Raw genomic sequence first — 24,426 nt, forward strand, 5'->3', positions numbered from 1 at the left:
GAAGTAAGGTTTGTAACAGGAAGTAATAGCTCTTATTTAATTAACAGCCCAGTTCCCAGTGGGAGAACATTTTTCACAAAAGAACTTTGACCTTTCAGCCCAAAACCTCAAAGAGACCACAAAATACTTTCAACAGCTGAGCCTGGGAACAAAAATTCAGAACTGCTGTATGCACTAGAAATCATGGACTGGCTTTACGGCACATTATAATCTTCCACTGCAGCTGACCTCCAACTCATTTATCAGTGTTCCACAGCTGATAATTTGCTCTCTTATTTTAGCTCAGAGGAATTCTTAACATTTTTACCTGCCCCTTTGGTCATTGGGCAGGTGATCATGTAGGGCAATAACTTTTTCCTCCCAAATTGTCTGATTACCACATTAGATTAAAATTAAGTGTTTCTCCCAATCTGTGCTTAGCTTGAAGTTTGCTGATTCTGTTCAGACCAACAGAAGGATCTGCATGCTTGAAATTTTGTTTCTTCCAACTATATCAATCGCCTAGTATTATTTTCCTGTGATTAATTCTACCTTCAAACCTTCTCTCATTTACATCCTACCGTATGCCTGTACTTTACAGCAGGCTCCCAATGTATTAGTTTATCTGAAAGAAGCTTAAGTAATAACTGGATGATAGGCAAATACGCAGCCATATAGCAATATAAATTTGATAATGGCAAACTGCTCAATCTAGTAGGCAAAAGTATTAAAAAAAGGCAACAGCGAAAAGCAAAAAGCTACCCAAATTCAGAAGAGAAATTAGTTTCACCATTTTAGCAGTGATGACAGTTGACTCTTGGTAAAACATGCCCGAAGTATGGAGGTTTCTCCATCAAGTCTTTAAATCAAAATAATTGGTAGCTCGAAGGAGAAACTGTAGGCACAGTGAAGAACCATCTGGGACCCTTCAGTCTAATTACCCAGGAGTTCAGGCAAGAATGTAATGGTGCATTTGGACCTTAAAATATAGGAATCTCTAAACAAAGCTCTGCTTGTGATCAGGCCAAATAACTGTACTGAAAAAAAAAAAAAGGAAAAAAAAGAAAATTAATGTTAATGTGGCAAGATTTGCAGAAATTTTTAAGGAAGCAATTCAAAAAGGCAGATTTACCTAAGTCTTGTAAAGCTCTTTGAAGGTAAGCAGGTAGTAAGCTTATAAGAAAGAACAACTTTTTCACATACTACTTAAATATGAACCTCCTTGCTATAGGATCTTGTGGGACTAGAGGTGTAACTGGAGTTACAAAGAGAGGACACAGACATGGATAAACAGTTCTAGCACTTGATATATTCAAAACGATGGTCCAGATGTAAGTTGGTTTTTATAAGTCTCTGTCCTTGCTGTGTTTCATATATCCTTTCCCTAATAAAATTCCAGTTGTCTGCTGCTGAAGGTGTGATATAAGCCTAGACAGGACTTTCATCCTATTTAGTATGGTGGTAATGGTGGTCTTACAAGTGAAGAAAATACATGGAAATGATGGAATTACTTATATCTTCAAGTCCCCATTGGTGTCCTGCGTTCCTTCCTCTCTCCTTCTTTGACAGAACTATTCTTAAACTATTTGGGGATACAGTTAACATATTGTTAGTTATACCAGCTTATAAAGTATTTGAATACACAGTTGCTGGAAAAGGTGAGTTCTTTCATATATCCAGTTCCACAGATGAATGCATATTCATAAAAAATACAAGACTAAAAAATAGACACAGCCTCTTTATACCTATCTCTATTTTTCTGGGGGTGGGTGGGTGGGGAGGTGGAAGACTACAAAATAGTGTCTTTTCATTCCTTTTAGTTCCATTTCCATTCAGAAATCTGCATTTTCAGAGAGATTATTTTTAAAGACACCTTCTTTTCATGTGTACTTCATATCATCAGAATTCCATAAATTGATAATGTGATTCTTCAAACTGAATTGTTAACGGATTATCAGCTTACCTGATAGTACTTGCTTACCTGCAGTACTTGCTCTCTTAGCATTGTATTTGGGGAACCTCAGGTACTACTTGTTAAACAAGACGTTTTATGACAATTTAAGTTAGGCGTGAATAAGCAGTGCCATAGGCCTGAAGAATCATCAGCATACAAAGGTTAAACAATAATGCATCCAGTTTCAGTGAAGAGGTCCAAAGGAGGCTAGGGGAACTGCTGTTAGAAGTGAAATAATTTTATGGCATCCACAGGAATTAAATCCACATAAACTAACACTTAATCAAGATGTTAGAAAATAATATGAAAGACTTTTGACAAATTAGACATCTAAGAAGGAGCTTTCTACAGGGTTCTAGAAAAGGTTGTGAATGTCTGATTTTGATCTTTTCTGCTGGGCTGATCCACATCTTATGGCATTCCTGAAAGGACAGATAACATCTGAAAAGTGTTATATTTTAGACACTCGTTTTGGTCAGTGTCAGCTGCTGATGGGAGCAACTTGGTTAGTGCGTTAAGAGTCTATGTATACAGACTCTAGCTACTTAAAGTCTGTGAAACCAGTTCAGTATCTCCAAGAGTTAACAGAGTGGGGGACACAATGGAGGCATGATGATACGCTCTTACTGACATTTTGTTGTTAGAGGGCATTGTGGTGAATGCCGTACATGCACGTGTTCTGCTTGCAGCCGTCTTTACAGCATGCTTCTGTTGTGCATAAGAAGTAGAGCAAATTACTATAATCAATCTAAAGGTAACACAGGAATGGATCACTGCCTCCGTTCTCTTACTTGAAAGAGAAAGTATAATTTTCAGATCACCTGGAATTGGAAGAGGGTTTTCTGGGCACAGGCGAAATCAACAGAATTATGAACATGTATGATGGAGAAGCAGGTAGAGAGCGGGCGAGCAGAGCCATTGTGAAAAATGGGATTGGAAGGCTGGGAAGTTTTCTTTGTACATTCCTTCCTCCAGAACAACAACAAGAAATGAGAATAGTGATGAACAGTAGAACAGGTTACTTAAGAAGGAAGTGCAAAGAAAGGTGATTGACTTTGGGGAAGAAAAAAAATTGTGTCTTTTGCAGTTAAGGATGGCAACTGTCAGAAGAGTAGACAGTATAAAATCTAATTAAGAAAAAATGCAGAACAACAAAAGTGACTAAAGATGGTGGTTAAGTAGAGGTTCTGAAGATGTGTAATGCTTTAGACACATAAAATCAAACTTTGAAAAGATGAAAAAGGCAAGGCTGCACATCAGATAGGAATTCAGTAAAATGTAGAGATGAGTGGGGGACATGACTGTTGCAGAAGTGTATAGTGGATTTTGTATACCTTTACTGTCATATAAATAGTCTGTCATGCGCATAATGTTCTGAAGAGAATGTCTTTTTTGTTTTTTTGCATATAGGGAGAGGAAGCACAACATTGCTCAAAGCAGTGAATGCTGAAGGAGAAAAAAATAATAGGTATAGAACCAACACAATTCTGAGAAACAAACTTAAAATGGGGAAGGAGAGGATAATATGTATTTTAAATCTAGAGAGTAAAACTTCATGTTACACAACTGCCACATATATGATTTATAAAATACTGAAATGCTAACAAATTTAGGAGAATGCTAGAGAAACAGCTCTCAGAACTGTTGTTATAACCTATGACATGCAGAGAAAATGGCTCAGTAAAATAAGAGAAGAAATGAGAGGCATAAGAGAAGGAAGTGAGATTGCCTTGTGTTCCTGGAACATCTATCCATGAAATGTCATGGACGATAATTGTATCATACTAACTGCATAACTACTTTGGTTTAATTACTAACCAAATTAGAATGATTAATTTTGTTCACATTCTATGTTATATAGAAATAGTGATAATGACAAAAATATATGGATCTAATTTTGAAATCAAATACAGTATGCAAATATAATAAGTACTTGCAAAATTATATAAACTCTTAAGTTTATAATTTTGTCTAACTTGTCTCATTTGCAAGGAGACAAGTCGAAGTGGTATTTTTTGAAAGGTTACAGGACATATTATGTAGGGAGTGATATACAGAATGATTCCTGTCAGCAGAGACTTTGGACTACACAACCAGCTCCAGAGCTCTTAGGGGAAAATATACACACATACAAGTATAAGAGGTAAATGGCAGTGAAAACTCACGACTCTGGTACAGCTGAATCTGCTGACATTTCTAGATGTTTTAAAATTTACTTTGTTTAAATGCCACAAATACTTTAAAATATGTAATGATTTTTTACAGTATTACACAGTACGATTACAGTATTAATACCAAACAGGGTTATATTATTTGTTCTTTCACCTCATCTATATAAATTTTCATAGCCATCTTGTTTTGAAACAGTGCCTCTACTTTTCTGGACAGTTATTACAATGTTTACAAACATTAATGATAACTTTTACCCAAATGAGAATTTCAACTTTAGAGTAATTGAAAACTCAGCAGCTACTTAACAATGAGAAATTTTATGTTCACTATTTACATCATTAAAGGAGAGATTTTGAAATTATATTTTTTCTGCATAGAAATGAATAGTCACAAAGCATTAGAGTCTTAAGCTATATCAGGACTCATCCGTCAAGTACCTTTTTTAATGATTCATGCCATGGAAATCTTCATTCTTGCCTCTGTGACCTTCTTCACAGAAGAATTTCAAATTGTGGATTATTTCCTTCAGGTAACAGTTTGGGTCTGTATCCTAACTCTCCTCTCCCAGAATATTTTTTTTTCACAGTTTGGGTCATTATACATTTTTCCCAGGCTTATAAATTTTTTATACAGCATATTATAGAGAAGTACAGAGGAGATATTCTTCCTTCTGAAGAGCTATTATCCTTAACAATCTCTCTTTAATTAGCTTTAGAATTTTTTACTTTAAGCTTTCTCAGAAAAAACACATTGATATAGAACAGCATGCTCATGAATATACTCAGTGATCTTTTCTTCCAGTAGTAAGAAACACATGGAAATTATTTAGTTGTTCACTAAGGTTATAGGCTAGCTGAGGTTCCAGGTGTTATTACTTGATGAAGAACACTTTAAGGTCAAAATCTCAGAATCTTTTGTCTGCAGGTTTCAAACCTGTTTATGTTATTGATGCTTTGGAAGTTTACAGAAACTTAATGGAACTTACATTCCAAACCTGTGCTGGCACTTCTGAAAACACCTTCCATGATCACTAAGTTAATGGGACTTAACCTGGCATATTAATTTTTCAATATAATTACAATCTTTTCTTAATAAGTACTCCAAGCAGGCAGAAGAAACACCCAGCTCACTTAGAAGTAGGGAAGTTGAATTCTAACAGTAAGTCTACTAATTCGCTCAGTGACTTAGAATGGTTACTAAAGCCAGCAGTTTTAAAAGCCAGCAGCTAAACTAAGGTACTAAAAACACTTCAAGGGAAGATTTACATTGACTGTAGGAGGCTCTGAATCAGTCTGCAAATGGCTGATTAGTAAAATGTGCTGAATACTTGCACTAATTGCTTAAGTCAACAACAGATGGGGGAGTTGGCATCTGTGGACATAAGGCCACTCCTTCATATATCCAACTTCAGACGTGTAAGTATGAGTGTTTGAGCTCAAGCTTTACATCTCAGCTTTTCAATCAGTAAAATAAGTCTTAAGGAAACCCCATTCTTATGTGTTATAGTGAAAATGCTATTAATTATTCATACATCAGCTGTGTCACAGCCAACCACACATACAAACAACCCCCAACCATGCCCTTTCAGCAAGTCTGCTCCCCTGCCAGTCCCAGCCCTCCCTTCCTGCTCTGCTTCAGCCTCTCCATGCCCAGCTTCCTGCACTGGGCTCCCTTCCTGATCAGCAGCCACTTTCATTTCCAAACCAGCCCCTTCACACCTACCCTAGATCCCACCTTCCTTACCCAGCAATCTTAAACTGAATTGCTGTTCAGTCCTCTCCCCAAGCATCTCCTAGCCTACCAACAGCCAAATTTTATGTCTCATTCCAAACCTGGGAACGGGAGGGCTGTGCCAATGAGAAAAAGGTCACTGGGCTTTTCAGTATAAGAGAAAAATTTACTTTATTTTTGGAAGGAGCAGAACTACTTGGGGTGAAATTTTCCTTCTCTCTCATACACATGTGGTCACATACAAATACACAAAAGTCCTGTGAAAGAAAATTATGTTTTGGCCCAGTGAATTTGAAGGATACTAGAAAGATTATGTCTGGAAAAGATACTAATAACTGAAACCATTCATCAAGAATTGGGGATTGGAAGATGGGGAAGGGGAACTGGGCCTGGAAGCTTAGAAAGTGTTTGGACAACCTGGGAAAGAGAAATGTTAGGGAAGATGAATAGGTGCACTGCCAGTTCTGCCTGTGAAGTAGAGAAACATATGCAAAATCATCATGGAAAAACAAGTAGCACCAGTGTTTGAATATTAGATAGTAGCAAATGAATTAATATTTCCCAAGAACATGATTAAAAATTTAGTGATAATTTGGAAACAAACACTCAGCAGGAGTATTTAGAAGTAAAAATCGAGGACATACGTATCACTAAAATATACTGAGTAAAACAGCATTTTTTTCATTTAAATTTTAGTTGCATCAAAACATATTTAATATTAATAGAATATTTTAAATTAAGTTTTTATCTTGGTTTTTTCTTCTGTGCTATAGTTAGTACAACAAAACAAATGAATTTGCCCATGCTACATTTGAGTGCTTTGAAGAAACGGATATTATTTAGTGCCAGCTAATAAAAGAGTAATTGCACGTACAGTACAAATAACAAGATAAGTATTATGTTGCCTTAATGCATAAGTAAAGAATCCATTTCTGACCATTTTCCACATAGACCATTTGGCTAATGAAATCAGCCTTCCTTCCTCTTCAAAGTACTGCTTTGTATTACCATGGTTGGATGAAAATAGCCTTTTCACTGACTCAAACCACTCTCTTTCATTACCACAATGTCCAAGCATAGTACAAAGCAAATTCAGTCATACAGCCAGCCTGATGTTGAAATAAAAAAAAATTCCATTTGATTATCTAAGTGAAAGGTTCCACAACGGAACTTTGTGCAGTAGGAAAAATTGTATTAAACTCCTCATATGCTGAATTCAGCAGGGATAGTCAACATGCGGTTTGCTTGCATGCACCCATCAAAGGCAATAAAAACAAGGCTCCAAGACATAAACAAGCTCAGGGGAAGCATTCCAGCACAAATTTTGCCCACAGTCTCACCGATGGTACATATGTAACTATTGGGAAATCCCCACACTAGGATGAAGAGGATACATACTGACCTTTTTGGGCATCTGCAATCTGCAAGCAATGGCATTAAAGCAATTTAAGAGAGATTAATATATTTATTTGATTCCAGTATTAGTATCTGACAGTCCTCGTGCAAAATTACACAACTTTTCTCAAGTGTTTTTAGTGCATGTATTTTCTTTCTTAAATTTAAAATTAACAAACCTTCCCAGTCAGCTTTGAAAGATCATCTCCTCCCATTATCTGCATATCTTGCATAGACTGATCATTCTGAAAGAAGAAAGACAAAACTTTGAAATTGGATATAACCGTATAAAATAGAAGTATAAACATGTTAGTTGTTTTTGGATCTTTCAGTCTTGGGTACCAATGTTTTCTAATGCTCGTTAGTATTGGTATATGATGAAACCACACTCTCGCTTGTTTCTGTGGCTTCCATCATCTCATGGTTGTACTTAAGCTAACATCAAGCTCCAGGCTTTATTGAACTAGAAAAAATTGCATCTTTCTTTTCAAAATAAATAATGTTCCCTCGCTTGCTATTTCTTACTGTGACAAGTGTTGAGTAATGTATTTGTTCCTTTCACGATGAGAGGACAGGAGCATCTCAACACTTGACCAAACACCTGTAAGCACATTCTTTTTTTGGAACAGGCTTTAGAAACACAGGCGAAATGTGCTTACATCTGTCACTCACACAGAGAACTCGGCTATTTTTGAAAAAATTCACTCAGTATTTTCTCAGGGGAAAAAAGTTTTGCAAAAATTCTCACTTGTTATGAAGAATAGTTTCAGCGTGCCATACAGTTTCAAGAGTTTTGCTTTTGCTTCTTCAACTAACTCAAAGACAAAATCCTTGAGGTCAATTTCCTAAAATAAAATACTGCCGATCAGGTCAAACTAAAGGCACCAGAATATCATACTTTGATTTTCCTATTAGAAAAAGATATTTTTTTGGAAAAAGCAGTAAAACTTTTTTTTTTTTGGTGAATCTGTGTTACTGACATTTCTAGCTGAAATACATTCTGATGGAAAATTCTCAACCAGCTCTAGTCCAAGATCATTATCAGCGCATGCAAAGTTAAGATCACCTAAGGGAGACATACTTTTAAGGGAAGACAAAAGAGGCCTTAAAGAAGGTACCAAATTAAAAAATAGACAGTCGTGGCTAGGCTATATGAACTTTCCAGAGAACGCAAGAGCAAAACTAAATCTAGTTAATGTGGGGTTTTTGCCAAATTGGTGCATGTGCTAATCTAATCTCCCTACCCATAGGAAGACAGGGTTAGTCCAATTTTAACAATAGCTGCAGTACCACAATGTACACTGTAGTTTACTAGTATCATCAGGAAGCTTTATTGTTACAAACTGATAAAAATGCAATACTTGAATACTTTGCATTTATTTCATAAATCCAGTGCCCTGAAGTCAAATGTTTTTCCACAAATATATAATGGGACAGCAGGACTTATAAGGTAGGTGAGGATATACTGGGTAAGGGGTTTATAGCTCCCTGGCTGGAGAGCAGCTCAGTGGAAAGGGACCTGGGGGTCCTGGTGGACAGAAAGCTCAACATGAGCCAACAGTGTGCTGCTGCGGCCAAGAAGGCCAACAGGATGCTGGGCTGCATCAAAAAGGGCATCGCCAGCAGAGATAAAGAAGTCCTTATCCCGCTCTACTCAGCGCTTGTCAGGCCACACCTGGAGTACTGTGTACAGTTCTGGTCCCCGCTGTACAAAAAGGATGTGGACAGGCTGGAAGGGGTCCAGAGAAGGGCCACCAAGATGATCAAAGGACTGGGAAGCTGCCATATGAGGATAGGCTGGGAGAGCTGGGTTTGTTCAGCCTTGAGAAAAGGAGGCTCAGAGGGGATCTCATCACCGTGTACCAGTACTTAAGGGGTAGCTACAAAGAAGATGGAGACTCCCTTTTTACACAGAGTCACATGGAGAGGACAAGGGGGAATGGACACAAATTGCTCTTGGGGAGATTCCGACTGGACACCAGAGGGAAATTTTTCACAGTGAGGACAATCAACCATTGGAATAATCTCCCCAGGGAAGTGGTTGACTCGGCCACATTGGACACCTTCAAGAGTCGTCTGGACAGGGTGCTGGGCCATCTTGTTTAGACTCTGCTTTTCCTAGAAAGGCTGGACTAGATGATCCCTGAGGTCCCTTCCAACCTGTGATTCTGTGATTCTTTCCGTCAAAAAGCAGCACTGGCAGAGGTAGCACGCATGCGCCTGCCATGCGGCACGGTTACAGATGCACGCCTGTGCAGATGGAAACTGCATCTGCCCACGCTCACGGCCCAGGTGGCAGAAGTCCAGGGACTTCCAAGGCACCTTTGCAGCCACTTGATCACAAGCAGTCTGACAACCCCAGGAACTATTTGTGGTCCCCATGGGATTGGATGGTGCGAATTATTACAGCCTTCCTGAGTAACTGTAAGTAAGGGTTACAGAATTGCCCGGATGACAATTTCTCCAGGTTTGCAAACTGCAGACCCACCAAAAGGCTCCCCTTTTACTCAGATTCCACTCCTCGAAAAAGTCTCACACCACAGCATTGTTAAGAGGTCCTTAGCAGTCATTGCCTTAAAAGACAGTTTTTAGACCTGCCTTCACTTTTTCTGCACCAGATCTAGGAGTTTTAGATCCTATTCAGGCTGCTCTTATTTGTTTCCCAGGAAACAGAGCTATAGCAGGAATGAAGGCTAGATCCCATATGTTTTCTAATACAAGTTTCACCACTTCTCTTATTTTTGTAAAGAAAAACAGAAAGAAAATAGAACAACAAAGCAATCAACTGATTTCCTCAGATTATTTTTAAACTAAATAAAAAGTGGAGATAGAGAAGATTTTAAGTTCAGACTTAAAAGCATAAGCCTTTTGTTGCAGAGCAAGACAGGTCACTCTTCAACAGTCAGGGACATATTCAGGTCAAGACTATTATAAGATTATAAAAAGCAGTTGCTAATATCTATCACGGCATGTGTAACCAAGGCAGTGACAAAATATTTTTTCATTTCCAAATGAGAAAGTCTGGAATTTCATTAACGACCAACACACAAGAAGTAATGAAGAGGCAGTTTACCTTTAGTTGCTGATTGAAAAAGAGAGGGGGGAAAAAGATGACAGTGAGATGCAATGATTAATGAATGTATTTATTTTTAACAACAAAAAAAATTCTTTCAGCAGTCTTCACAGCAGCTATGTGTCCTTTGCATTTGGTATTTCTGGCTCCAGCTGAAAGGAAGATGCTGAAATAGCATCTTCATTGCTGGCAAGCAGTTAAGCAAACACAAAAGCCATTGAGAGCTGGGGGATCACAGCATCCTGTCAATCTGCATATCCACACATTAGCTGTTGTGACACAACTGCAGACAATTATGAAAATCCTCATGTTCTGCCTGGAGAAGGATTGCTGTCAGAGGACAGAGCTGAGTATTCACTGTGCCTAAAAACCATATAGAAAAATGCAAGCTCAGAACCCTCTAGCTAAGGTGCTTTCAAGAAATTTAAAGAAATTACATGCATCATGCGGTAGGGCAATTCTCACACAAAAAAAATCAGATAATTTATTTTAATGCAATTTATAACTATCCCTACATCCCTCAATTAGCCCATATTGTAACATACATACCTGCCAAACAGCAAGACCCAATACTACAATGTCACATTACCGTAATCATAATGTTCATATAGATAATGTGCACACAATGGTTGCCATAGGAACCTCTCAATGTTTTTTCCTGAGTTCTCCGTTTATAATCTCAAAATAACACTGCATTAAATGTTAAGTGTAAAGTATAATAAATGTCAGAAAATAAAGAAAATCTGTTTCATTCAGTACCAATTACTGTCAGTTCAGAACTGTTTGTTTAACTTTCATGGTCTCAAGTCATTCAGAGCTTCTTTTTTCCTTTGGGAGTTCTTCCATACCTTGACAAAACTGATATGATTGAGTCTCTAGGAATTCCTATAAATGCAGAGACATGAATTAAAGGTTCGCTTTCAGTCCCCCAAAGTTTCTCAAGACTTGCTGTCTAACATCCCTAAACCCAATCAACACAATTTTTGCTGTTAAATGCTTGACGGTAAATATAATGTCCCAGATAGAGACATATCAAAATCACAGTTTTGCTTAATGCAGCACAAAATTTATTGCAGCTGTTTCTAACAAGGCATGATGCATTGTGCCACATCCATACACCTCATCCCAAGCTATATTTAATGCTGCATTTCTGATTTTTTCTGTGTTTAATAAATCTGCATTTTCCAGGAGAAACCTCAAATTCTTTGTTTTTATTTGCTGTGTTCACCTGTTCATCTTTGTTTTATAATTTTATTTCATTCAGTCCTTGTCAATATATAGCTTCAGATCCTATGAATACTTGATGAATGAAAGCAAGAATGTGGCTATTTCCACCTCCATTTTTCATGGCATGCAAGATAAAATTTTGACTTTCTATGTTCATTGGAAGTATAGATGTTTAAATTCCATCTATACTAAGTCATGTCTTTTGAACTGGGTGGGGCACAGAATTATTACATCTTTCACATCTCCTGAGATCAACACTTGGACATAGTTCAAGTTACAAGTGAAATGAGTTGGGTGGTCTCAGGAAAATTTGTTATAAACAGCATTGCTCATCTGAAAATTGCACCAAACTGTGAACATCTGTTACTCTTCTAAAGAAACAGAATCTGGAGTACATTAGTACTGGGCTCAGCGAAACAAAGATTCTTTAATCATGGCAAAAAGTAGCTCTAACATAACAGTTTAAATGCGTAACTAAATTATGAAATATGGACACCAGGTCATTATCACACATCTAGTTACTACAGTCTGCAGAGTTCATATGGAACTTCTTCAAAAAACTGTGATTACCTTTTACTCCCAAAATTCATCAGGGAAACTCTTAACAAAGAAGGATGTGACCATCAGGCCTGTTCTGCTTTGCTTTCTGCCACTTGGGTGGTTGGCAGATCCGCCAACCTGAGGATTCCCATGGAGCCAGCTCTCTCACTTCACACCAGCATCCCATCTCCTACAACTGGGTTTTCCAAGAAGGTTTTGACCAAAAAGAAGTGATTGACAGACCATCACTTTCAGTTGTCCCTCGGAACTTCAAGCCGTTAAACACAGAGCATCATCTAAGGCTTCCCTTGTACTTCCCCAATGGCTAAGTGAAATGGTTAGCTCAGAATTACTGCCTGTACGGTTTCTGACTTATACCAACACTGGCAGAGTTTGAAAGGCAAGAGTCAAGCACCACTTCAGCAATAGGTTTGGTGTGACTTGTCCACTAAAGCAGAATTCAGTCTCCACATTCACTTTGACCTCACCTTTTTATTTTCTGTTAAGACTGCCATTAACTGCACGTGATCTATGCTGCTTCTGTTCTCACAGGGTGACCCATAACCTTGCAAGGTCTTCATTAGAGACAGCATTACTCTGTTACTAATTTAGATAGCTGAAGGTTAAGACATCTAAATCTATGTGTCCTGGGCTCCCTTCATAGTCAATGGAGAAAACAAGACAGATGACGTAAATCGTCTGTTTCACCATATGGTAAATCTACAGCAAATAACTTACACCTAGACAACTAACTGTAAGAAATCTCAAGTTAGGTGAGATGAACCCCAGCATAAGAGATGAGATCAGTCTCTTCTTCCTAAAAACCTCACTGAGCACTCAGAAAGAAATTATTTTTCAAACGCATTTACCACAGGCACATAAGAAGCAATGATCTTTACTAGTTTCCATTAGTAACATCCTGAACTATGCACTCAGGCTCTGTATCACAGAAATGTTTAACACAACTCTTTTGGTACCACTCCAGGATAATTTGCTTGCACATTTACTCAGAGGTTTCATTTTAATCTAGGTGAAATGTATTTGAGGAAAGACTTCAAAAGATACAACCTATCTAATATTTCTTCCAACTTACACCATGAAAAAAATATTAGCATCCAGTCTTTGCAGATTTTTTACAAAAGTATTACACTGGATGATTAATAGGGCTCTACACTCTAAACTTCTTGGAGCAGAAATATGAATCTACCTACAGGGTTTACCCACTGAATAATGAAAACAATTGGATTTCATGTGTGTGGGGTCCGTGATCATCAAGAATGGAGTCTCAGCAAACCTCAATAAAACAGTAACTTGCATTTGATACTGGAGGAAGGATAGCAACCGGCTAGGCTACACCCACAGTAACTTTGAAGGTGATCTGCACAGCTACATTTTGAATGGCACTGAGGGAACAAGGTGGACAGCATTAAAAGCAAAGGGGAGAAGAAATCTACCAAGTTAATGGATGATGAGGATTTGAACAAAATTCTTTGTAGTTCATACAGTAAAGAAAAGCTGAGACTTTGAAACATCACAGGGACAAAACTGACCTATGAAATGGATTTATGTTTCAGAGACATGTCTACAATACACGGCTGCAACAGAAACTGAAAATTACAGCAAACCCAAGCAGAACTGCATATTCTGGCATATAAATTAACACGTATTACAGGTATGTTTTTCAGTTAAAAGAATGTGATGCTCAGATGAAAACAGAGCAGATATGACAAAAAATTACTTCCCAGTTAATATCTTTCAAAAATGAAACCACAGAAGCAATGTCTCTCACACAACTTTCAGGTAGAAAATTATTACTTCTGTGTGACTTAGCTGCAGCAAACTGATTCATAATATAACCAAACTTCCTGCACTTAAAAAATAGCACTGCAGAAGTTAATTGCAGGTGTTGGCAGAGATTAGATATATGTATCTGCAATTATAAAGACGTCTGCTTTGAAATGACATACTGTTCAATAATTATGATACCTTTTGCTACATGACCATGCTCTAACATCTCAGTCATGAACATAATAATGAAAATGAAAATTTTGATATTCCAGTTTGGATGCTGACACCCTTGTATGAAACGTAATTGTTTTGCAGCCTGCCTCCTGAGAAGTTCTTCAATATATGAATATGTTAGTCGGCGAAATGTCAGTATGGCATCTACATCATCAATGTATTTTGACTACTAGGTAAAGTCAAACTGATATATAAAGTATAGGCTGAGAAATTTTCCTCAGTATATCAGCAGAAAAAGAAGAACATTGGTGGAGTGGTAATACATAAGATGCTGTATTTGCAAGCAACATACTCTTGAACTGATACCGTTTTGGGTTTCTTCTCTAAAGAACAACAGCTAAGAATAAAGGCCCTCAAGAATGTAGGTCAGAACACGGACTGTCATGGTTTTCACGGCAGACTACTAGGAGGACTATCCGGGCTTAAGCAGCAACATTCAGAGGGCAGCTAGTAAATACTCTTAAGCTGGAGAGTTGTGCAAATGAGTGGGAATGACATGGATTGTTTCCCAGTAAAGACTGGAAAGCATGCCCTCCCTTCCCTAGAATCAAATGTATACCAAAGGGCAGACTGCAGCCTCCAGGGCACACCCACATTCAAAATAACCAAGTGCCAGGTCACTGATATATTAGTAGGAGGTGCTTTGAATACCTTGCAAACAAGCCAACAATGCTGAACCAACTGGAAATCAAATAAAATAAACTGGCATACACCCACTGTCAGAACATCACCTATCCTGCAGGGACAGTAAAGGTACATTTGCACTGAAGCACTGATGGTTTCATATATGTCTGTTAGCTTTAAAGCTGCCTTCCTGAGCTGCTTACTAACCACACCACTGGCTATGCTGCAATGAGAGTAAATTTCAGACTGGTGTAGGTACATCTATCAGAGCTCTAGTTACTCCAGTGCAAGACATACTTTACTTCTCTATGGTTGGATCTACACTACAACTTATTTGAAGTTTTCAGTTATTCTTTTTCTTAACTAAAAGTTCCTTCACACAGGGTTGGAAGTGCTTCAGATTCAGGCTAGTCTATCCAGTTCCAGGGAAGGCCAGAGTTCTGCAATGAGGAAGTTGGCTTTGGACAGGGAAAGGCAAACGAACTTAATGACAGCAAGGTACCCCTTATCAGGTGAGCTGTGGTAACACAAGTGTATATTTCTTCCCTGCTGTAAAAGCAAGGCAGATCATTCAGCTTAAACAACTCTCAGTGCAACAGTAAGTTATTGAACTTAATAAATTGGAGTGTTTACAATCATCTGTTCACACATTCAGTAATTTCTTGTGTACCAGGACTCCTGCATGCCTCCTCTGTATTGAATACAAAGAAGGTAAGGTATCTTGAAACAGATACTAGAAAATTCATCCCCTATAGGAGTTGCTTCCATGGAGATTCTCTGGATCTAATGAAGCATAAACTGCAACTGAAGCTTTTCCCTTCACAGTCAAGGCATTTGGAATTGATCTCTCTTGTGTGTACTCTCAGACATCAACAAAGGTGAACTCACATGCAATGTTAATGTAGTTAACACAGGTTAATACAGATTATACCTGCAACTAAGCACATATTTGCTAGGGGCAAATATTAAAAGCTGTAAATTCTTTACACTCTTATTTTGCTGGAAGCAAAATAAGCAAAATAAGGAAGTGTCCAACACTATATTTCCACCTATTAACAAGTTCTATAGATATACAGAATAAATATATTTCAAATATTATCAAATAAAGAAAATTTTATAAAAACACAACTGCATACATGATCTACCCCTATAGTTTTACTGTAGGAAAAACTTTCCTTAAAATCTCTAAACAGAGATACGATTTCAGTTTTATTTGAAAAAACATGAAGTAACTCTACAGGAAAAGGGCCAAAATGTTATAAATTGCAGCAGAATTTAGACCAGTTAACTTGGCTAATAAGGATTATAGACAATTAATTATTTCATATTTTCCTTTCTGGTTTAGCAATAAAGTTTTATATATTTGCTTGGTATTAGTTCAATGGGTTATTTTGTTTAACAATGTGGCAGATTGCAGCATCACATATAACCATATGGCACAAACAGCACCTGTACACTTAAAAAGATCAGCAAGAACTGAAATCAATAGCATGTGATACCAAATGTTTTGAATCATATATAAATCAGAAACACAATATATCCTCAAAACTCAGGTTAGTTTCCACAGAGTGTAGTCTGAGGTTGTCTTGTACTATAACTTCTTATTCTGTAAAAGAATATTTAAAATATAGAATAAAACCTGCATATGTTCCAGAATGAGAAAAGGTACTAACAATTTCATAGGGCTGTTTAGTCATATGAAGTGAGGTTCAGACACATACTTTGTCTCCAGAGATGGGAGGCAAATAAAATTTAAAACTTACAGCCAAAAGAACAGTTTAGGAAGTGTACTCTCCAGAATTGCCTTAATCCTACTTAGGTACTCATTTTGGACTGCCAGGAGGCATTACTAAGGGTGTTCACCTTTTGTGATGATAACATAATACAAGCCGATACTCTTGGAATAGGAGAGTAGGGCTTCTTTTCCTCCTCAGCTTTCTGAAGCCCACCATAAGCTAAAGAGTGTAGAGAAAATCTTCCTTCTCTAACTATGCTACGGTAATGCAAAACCCATAAAGGACATCAAGTGTGCTATGGCTAACTACACTGGACTTAGCTAGGAAAAGGTCAGTTTGGGTTCAAGTCCATGTTAACTGGAGTATCTGTCTTTTACCCAATTATTGTTCAGCATTAAATGCATGAACATTAAAGCAGCGGACCTAGAAGTCATGTTTCCCAGCATCAACAGAGGGTCTCAGCACACCAGCTGGGACACTACTAGATCCATATGTACCATCTTACCCCATTTTTTAAAATTGTGTTATTAAGTAATGAAAAAAAGTAGATTAACATTGTGAAAAATTGTATAGTGAATTTATAGCTCCATACTAAAAACCCTGCCCCTTGAGGGGTTCTGCAAGCACAAGAGAAAACAGCTTTCTCTAGACTAAGCACCCAGTACTAACCTTCTGACCCTGACTATCAGCATTTCCTAGGATTTGGTGATAAAAGGAAGGTAGGCGAAGAATCTTCAAATTTGTCAAATAGCCATAGGCTGAGAAAACAGATAGGTGTAAGCAAATTCACAAAAGATGAGACTGATAAAAACCTCAAATGCTTAGTCCCTTCCAGCAATCTGGAGTGTAGCGTATCACTGACTATCACAACTCAGCAGCACTCTCTTTCATACTACTGTGTTTTGTCCCTTGGCTAGTCACAACTTGGAAACCTTTGACAACACGTGTATCCTTTGTGAGTTCTTTTGCAAGGTTATTTTACAGCATCCCTTCTCTATTTAAGTATTCTGTCTATCAAATAAGAAGGGAAAATAATTTTGTATTTGTCACAAAGATAGGCACTGCAATAATATGGTACTTCTTGTTATTGTTATATTCCTTTAAAGTAACACTTTTGGTTTATGCCTTAGAGCATGCCTGGGGTGTGGCACTGCATCAACATCACACATGCTATGATCTGTTTTAAGAAACAGCATTTAAGACATGCCAGTAAAAGAGAGTCATAGAATTCCTTGGGAAAATTAGAACCCTCCAGCTTCCTTTAATTAATTTTGCCCCATTTCAGATCTTAAAAATAATTTTAAAAAACCAACACACAAATTAAATGCTATTATTAGCAACCACATAAGTAATCAAGGTGATATTTTTCCAATGCCTAAAAATGTCACGGTACTTTGAAACTCGTCAGCTATTATTTGTACAATAGGATTAGCAACCATTATGTTCTGAACCTTTCTTAGACGTAAGAGCCTATCTCCCTGTCACTGTAAAAATCTGTGAACCAGACTGAAAATGCAGACCATGGTCTCTCCTAATGATAACATATAGTATTGCTGCAAATTTCATTATTTAGTAGTATCTTGCTGTATTTTTGGCAGAATATGAAACAAAATATTTTACTAAGACTAAACTTCAATTTTTTAGGCTTTGTAAGAAACCTCTGCTTTACAACAAACATTGTATCTAGGGGAATTTTAGGTTCTAACTCTTTGAAAAGACAACCTCTCGAATGCTTTTAATGAAATCCCGTGATGCTTTGAATCTGCTCTAAAACTGACCAATTTAAAAAACATCCATGGTCTCAAATGTTAAGATGTTCCAGAAACCTGGATTGTTTAAAAATACCAAAGGTTTAAGCTCACCCAAAAAAAAATTTAAGAAAATTGAACTTTAGATCTAAAACTCCAATTATACATAGTAGCTGTACCTTCCATAACCTACTGTAATCTAAAACTTTTATTTCAAATTGAAAAACATATTTCAAAATAAAACATTACAACTTGTTAGAAAAATGTGGCCCTGGGGAGACAAATTTCTCCAGAAAGATTAGAAAATACCTCTTGTGGAGTTTGCGTTAGATCTGAAGTCTGGAAGACCAGAGTACCAACCCACAGTACAGGAAGACTGTAAAATCTTTTCAGCTAGAAAAAGGAATTCCACAGCTAAAAATCACAAATCAGTATAAAGGAAGTCAATACCTAAGTAGTGAACAATAGATAAAAATGAAAAGTATCTTTACAAGGCAAGTAATTACTTGCTTTAATATGCCTCATAAATGCCTTAAAACAATATTTTGATATTGCTGGAGAGCTGCAGCACAGCTCAGAACTACTCTGCCTTCACTGCCACATCTGTTCTCATTCTGTCCCCATGGCAATCAGGCCGCTTCCTACTCAGTTCTCCCCCGGCTGAGCTGTTTGGTTCCCCCAAATCTTTTATATGTGAGTCACTGAAACACTTACTCATACTTAAAAAAATCACTAAGAATTCAGATGGTGCTAACATATTTAAGTGATGTGTAGGTGTGATATCTGATGCATACAGTTACAGAGATCATCCCTCTATGAGTAAGTTTTACATTACAGATAAACTTGATAAACTGACTGTATGATAGGCTTATTGTGACCTTCCCTGAACCATGCCCACAAATTAACGCCTACTTATATTATTAGTAACACTCCAAGCCCCTAAGCAGTGTCCAACAGGAAAATACTGTATGTTTTAATTAAAATAACTTAAATCAGAAACACTTTCTTCCTCCTTACACTCAAGACAGCCTTGAGCGAGTGATGAATTTAAGCTTTCATATCTCACAACTCTGCCATCACGTTAAATGGAAGCTGTAGGTGCCTAGAAAGGAGAGCGTCTGCCTCCAGACCTGAGAAGTTCCACAACACTGAATTTTAAGGTCACATTTTATTACATTCAATATAGCCTTCTCCAGTTTGCCTTAGAACACTATGAAAAGTAGGTTGGTTCTCAAAAATAATTAGGGTTGAAATATCCAAGCTCCTACTGACACCTCCAAGGAGCATCTCTCGGATAAAGAAAAAGGGGGTCTAAGGGTTGCTGTGCCGCACCCTTGGTGATGAGGATCCCTTGTCTATGGTCAGACTTCTTTTTCCAGCAGGAGCTGAACTAACTAAAGAAGTTACTGCCCACAAGCTGTCCCCAGCAGCTTGTAACTCTCTCTCTGGCAGGGGCTACCGGCAGGCTGAGATGTATGCATGCATCTGGGTCAGGAAAAATAAATCCAGCAAGCCGAAGCTGTTCAAATAGGAAGTCCCTGGTAACTCATCTGTCTCATCTGGGCTGAGACAGGTAGGAAGTGCTCAGAAGCGGCTGAGCTGGCAAGTGTGGCAGGCAGAAGGGCACTGCAGTCACTGAGGAATGAACCAGAGACTGTCATCATTCCAGCCAGTGCAGACGCAATCAGGAGACCCTTTTCCAGTGTCTTAGTTTCCACAGCAAACCACTAACTATCTGTACCTGACGGACAGATGAATCTGGCAGGAGAGTTTATTCTCAAAGTCACCTGAATCCTGCTGTTACTCTAATAACACCAGCCACAATTTAACCAATGAGGCTGCTGTTCTTATTACATTTTTCTAAATTTCTTTTAAAAATTCATCAGCTAGTTGCAAGAATAAGGTTTTGGGACAACTTCTGCTACTAACACATTTTCAGGTATTTATCTGAAAAGCTTTAGTGTCTCTGAGGCTGACATTTTGCAGTAAGACACTGCTGCATGTAGAAGTGTTTTTTGTTTCTTTCATGAAAAATATTCTATTTTTAAAGTTTTAACACTTGGCAAATGAACATTTGAATATGAAGACTCTGAACTGTAGCATCTCCAAACATTCTATCCACACAAAATATGACCTGTTTCCACTGTTCCTCACCTTATTAACCACCTCAGGTCTTATTAAGTTTCAGGAAATAACTGAAGCATCAGAGATACATAGATAACATCAGTGCCTGCTTAAGACTTGGGAGCATCTTTGGCTTGGAACTGTAAAGGACCTTTTACTCACTAGTTTGAGCAGGTTTGAGCATTTCACAGAGCTCTCAGTCAAAAAGATACCACTACTTTAGGATGCAAATGTCATTTTATCCATTCGTAGACATGGAAAAAGACACAAAATCCCTGTGGCAATTCTAGAGGTAGATTTCTAGTCCCAAATCTCTCATGTTTAGCTTGTCCATAAGACATCTATTTGGCAGCACTGTCTACAATCACTAAAACACATTTCTCAGATCAGCAACAACTTTAAGGTCTATATCCTTGACACTAGCAGCTCCTGTGGACTACATTAATGTCATATTTTTGCTGCCCATTAGCTTCTAAAAGTCAGCTAATTACGTACTTTGCAGTGTACTGCACTGTAGTGCTGTAATAACAGCGGCTGTAACAAGTACTGTAGGCAGCAATGCTGCAAAATTCTCTGTACAGGTGTTCACTGTCTACAGTGCTGACTGCAAGCCATGCATCTGAAAAAGGTGACAAGAGTGTATTTTAGTTTTTGAATGTCTAGTACATGCACAACCTCTCTCCAAATTGAATAAATGAACCACATTTTGCCTACACTGAAGCTATTCATTTGCATGTCAAATTGATAATTCACAGATGATTTGGAGTTCAATTCTGTGAAACTTTTGCAGAATTTGGCCTTAAAGTTGATAGGAATTCATTCTACCAGGTAGGCTCCAATTTGTAATTCTTCCATGGCTACTCAGCATCAAGATGGCATAGCCATCAGCTAAACTGTGTGCATGAAGCAAAATGAAGGGAATAACAACCTGCCCAAGAGAAAACCTGCAAGTACAAAAGCTACTGTAGACTCTCTTTTGTCTCAGGATGCATGTTAAATGCAAGCAATACACTTAGCTGTTTCTTTTGTGTTGTTAAATGAATACAAACATTTTGAAATTACTTGCTTTTGAGGGTCAGCATTACAACACATCGTTTTCAGATGTAAAGTTCATACTGATCTTAAAAAACCAAGTTCCATACAGCAAAATTATAACAAATAAGTTATTATGCAAAGCAGGAATGTACATTTTACCCCATTCTCTGCTCTGATTATAATCTGATGCCTCATGCTGTTGTGTTTTTTACAATGTAAGTATTTAATAAAGGTGTATGAGAAGTAAAGGTACACGGCATAAAAATAAATTATTTTACTACATTTCCCAATCAGCTTTCAACCTACTCATTACAAAATCCCTCTGTTACCTTACTCCTACAGTAGAGAGATTTAGCAAAACCATTTACTGACATGGCTTCATATAGCAAATCCATTCAGATTTCCATTAAATAATGCTTGTTTTGTTGCTTGTTTTCAGAATTTTGCAGCACTAATGGTCCTGTTTATGCCAAGATTAATAACCAGCAGTTGTAAATATATTTCAAACAGCTGGAGGCTGAAGAGGAAACAGATCATATCAATGGATTTGTTTGTGAACATACTTCAGTGCAACCATTGTGCAGAGAATACAATTCAGAGGTCACATTTTTTTTATTGGTTATGTTCTGGAAAGCATAAATAATGTATTCATTTTAAAGAATTACATTAATTGACCAAATACACATAATCCTCTAGAGTTTTTCTCCAAGTGACTACCAAGCATCATTCCTTTGAAGTTTATTCATATTTTTCAGGATGATTTTCACCAATGTCGTCTTGACACCAGAAGATGAAAAATGCACTTCTAGAATCCACAATTCAGATACTATATGGAAAACAGATCAATATTCTGTAATAATCTGTGCTTAAAATGGAATTAACAACTATGATGTATAATCTGATTATCAACAATTCATCTACTATTCTCTGAGCATCCTGATCATTGCAGGGGGGTTGGACTAGATGACCTTTAAAGGTCCCTTCCAACCCAAACTATTCTATGATTCTACGAAAAAGTGCACAAAATTCTTAAGGAAAAGTATCCATCTCACTCCTAGTTTAGCTTACCATGGTTTTTACTGAAAAAAAGCTATGCCACTGACATTCACTTGCCCTTCCCCAAAACATGAGGTTTACTATCATACTTACTTTGTAAAATATAATAATTCAGAGAATTAGATAGACAGCCAAGGATAACGGTATGGGAATAGTAAACTTTTCACAACAACAGGTAGCAATGCATGTAGAAAGCACACTGGTCTGCCTAATAAAACTATGTGGTGTTTTACCTATCTTCCACCAGCCCCCACCACCAGTTTCAATGGCTCTTAGCGTGATTCTTTCAATTTTTAGCTTCCATCATCTGTCCACTGAAGAAGTCTTAATTCACACACATTTACTTTCTTTTCTATTGACAGGTTGCTAAGAACTCCTCAAGAAAGTCTACAGGCTCTGCATACTTCCTCTACTTCTCCACTTAGTTTTTCCAATTCCATTTCAAAATTAAGCTTTGGTTTAAAGATCGCATTTGGCATACCCATGGAACAGGATTAGGTGATATTGTTGCATCTATTACTAGGGGATTATACTTGATGACATCCTCTTCTGTCCCAAGCTCTAATTCAAACTCTACCTTTATCGGCGTCGTAAATTGTGCCTCCACACTGAACAAAGAGAAGCTCTAATTATTGTTCATGTATGAGTATGTATACTCTTCCAGTATGGTTCTCATGCTGTTTTTTTTTACTAAGACATAGGCCATTCAGCCCTCCTCTTTGTGACATCCATGTCCTCTATTCCTTTGTTCTCTCTCTTTTCATTCATCTTTCTTGTCTAGTCCTATCCATTAACTTGTAAACACCCTAGTAAAACACCTTCCTGCTTCCTCTGTTGCACTTCCCTCTGGATTCTTCCTAATTAATTCTTCAATCTGCTGAAGTTATCAGTATCACAAACATATAAAAGGATTTCTGGATTCCTGTTTCTTACCTCTCCTGCTGGTGTCATATTCTCCTTGGATGACATTCCCAAGGCCAACTTCTTCCTCCATTACTTTTCATCCTTGACTTCAACCTAACATGTTTCTGAAAATAATTTTGAATTCTTCTATCAATCTGAAACCCTCACCTCTTTTCTACTTCAGAGCTGATTTCCTATGGCGGAGCAATCACTCAGGAAAAATTCAGTATGGTGAAAATGTAATATATTAATATATTAATCTAGTTTTAAACTCAAAAGTCTCTGCAGTCAATTCCACTGTTCCTAATTTATCTTACATTAAAATCCAATGTCTTAGGACTTAATATCTAAGAAGCTGCCTAATTCTATCAGTTCTTATGTCAGTGTTTCCAGAAAACATAATTTTCCCCTAAAACTTGGCATGCAGCTTTCCATTTCATGTGAGGACTATTCTAGCACTTCCTTGTCTACCTACTATACTTACTGTCTCACTGCTCTTGAGTCCATTCAAAAAAGTGTATGTTTTCTCCTCTCTGCCTCTTAAAACTCAGAGCTGCTTCTTCTCATTCAAATTTCGATCGTTGCATTTCATTTTCCCCTCCACCTACTTCCTGACCCTTACCTTTAAGTTTACATGATACTTCCATATCTGTTTATTTCTGAAATTGTATTTTCTAACTCTCACCTTGGTGCTTTCTTTTATTTGCCTGCTGTGCTAGAAGCTTGTAAAGTCACCCTACAGTCCCTAATAAATCCCCACATAAACAATCTCCTTATTTTGAGCTCATTTAAATACACAAAATTAAAATTTGAACAAGTATATCATATAACTTGTAAGTCTACCGGAAACAGCATTCTCCAAGAGTTCATCATATTTCTATGGAGGAAAACTATCCACATATCTTCTAACCACCACTCTTTTCCTTTTCATAAATATTTGAAATATCATTCTTACTGATTAAGAAGCCTTTGAAATTTGAGTTATAACGATGTTATCAAGTGTTTCTCTGTAAATGGTATATTTATGGATTTACAGATATAAGCTTTGTTTACAATTAAGCACACCTCATTTTTTATTATTAATCTACACCTAAGCCTATAAGTTTC

At 37.4% G+C, this 24,426-nt stretch overlaps 1 protein-coding gene across 1 annotated transcript in view; it reads right to left on the reverse strand.

Annotated features, from left to right (window-relative positions):
- PRTFDC1 (phosphoribosyl transferase domain containing 1) overlaps positions 1-24,426 on the reverse strand; it is a 48,248-nt gene that overhangs the window by 12,452 nt on the left and 11,370 nt on the right. The window contains exon 4 of the mRNA XM_064444808.1: positions 7,411-7,476. Within this exon, the coding sequence (XP_064300878.1) occupies positions 7,411-7,476 (66 nt within the window). The remainder of the gene's footprint in view (positions 1-7,410; positions 7,477-24,426) is intronic.

This window comes from Phalacrocorax carbo, chromosome 2 (genome assembly GCF_963921805.1).
Source record: "Phalacrocorax carbo chromosome 2, bPhaCar2.1, whole genome shotgun sequence".
NCBI lineage: Eukaryota > Metazoa > Chordata > Aves > Suliformes > Phalacrocoracidae > Phalacrocorax > Phalacrocorax carbo.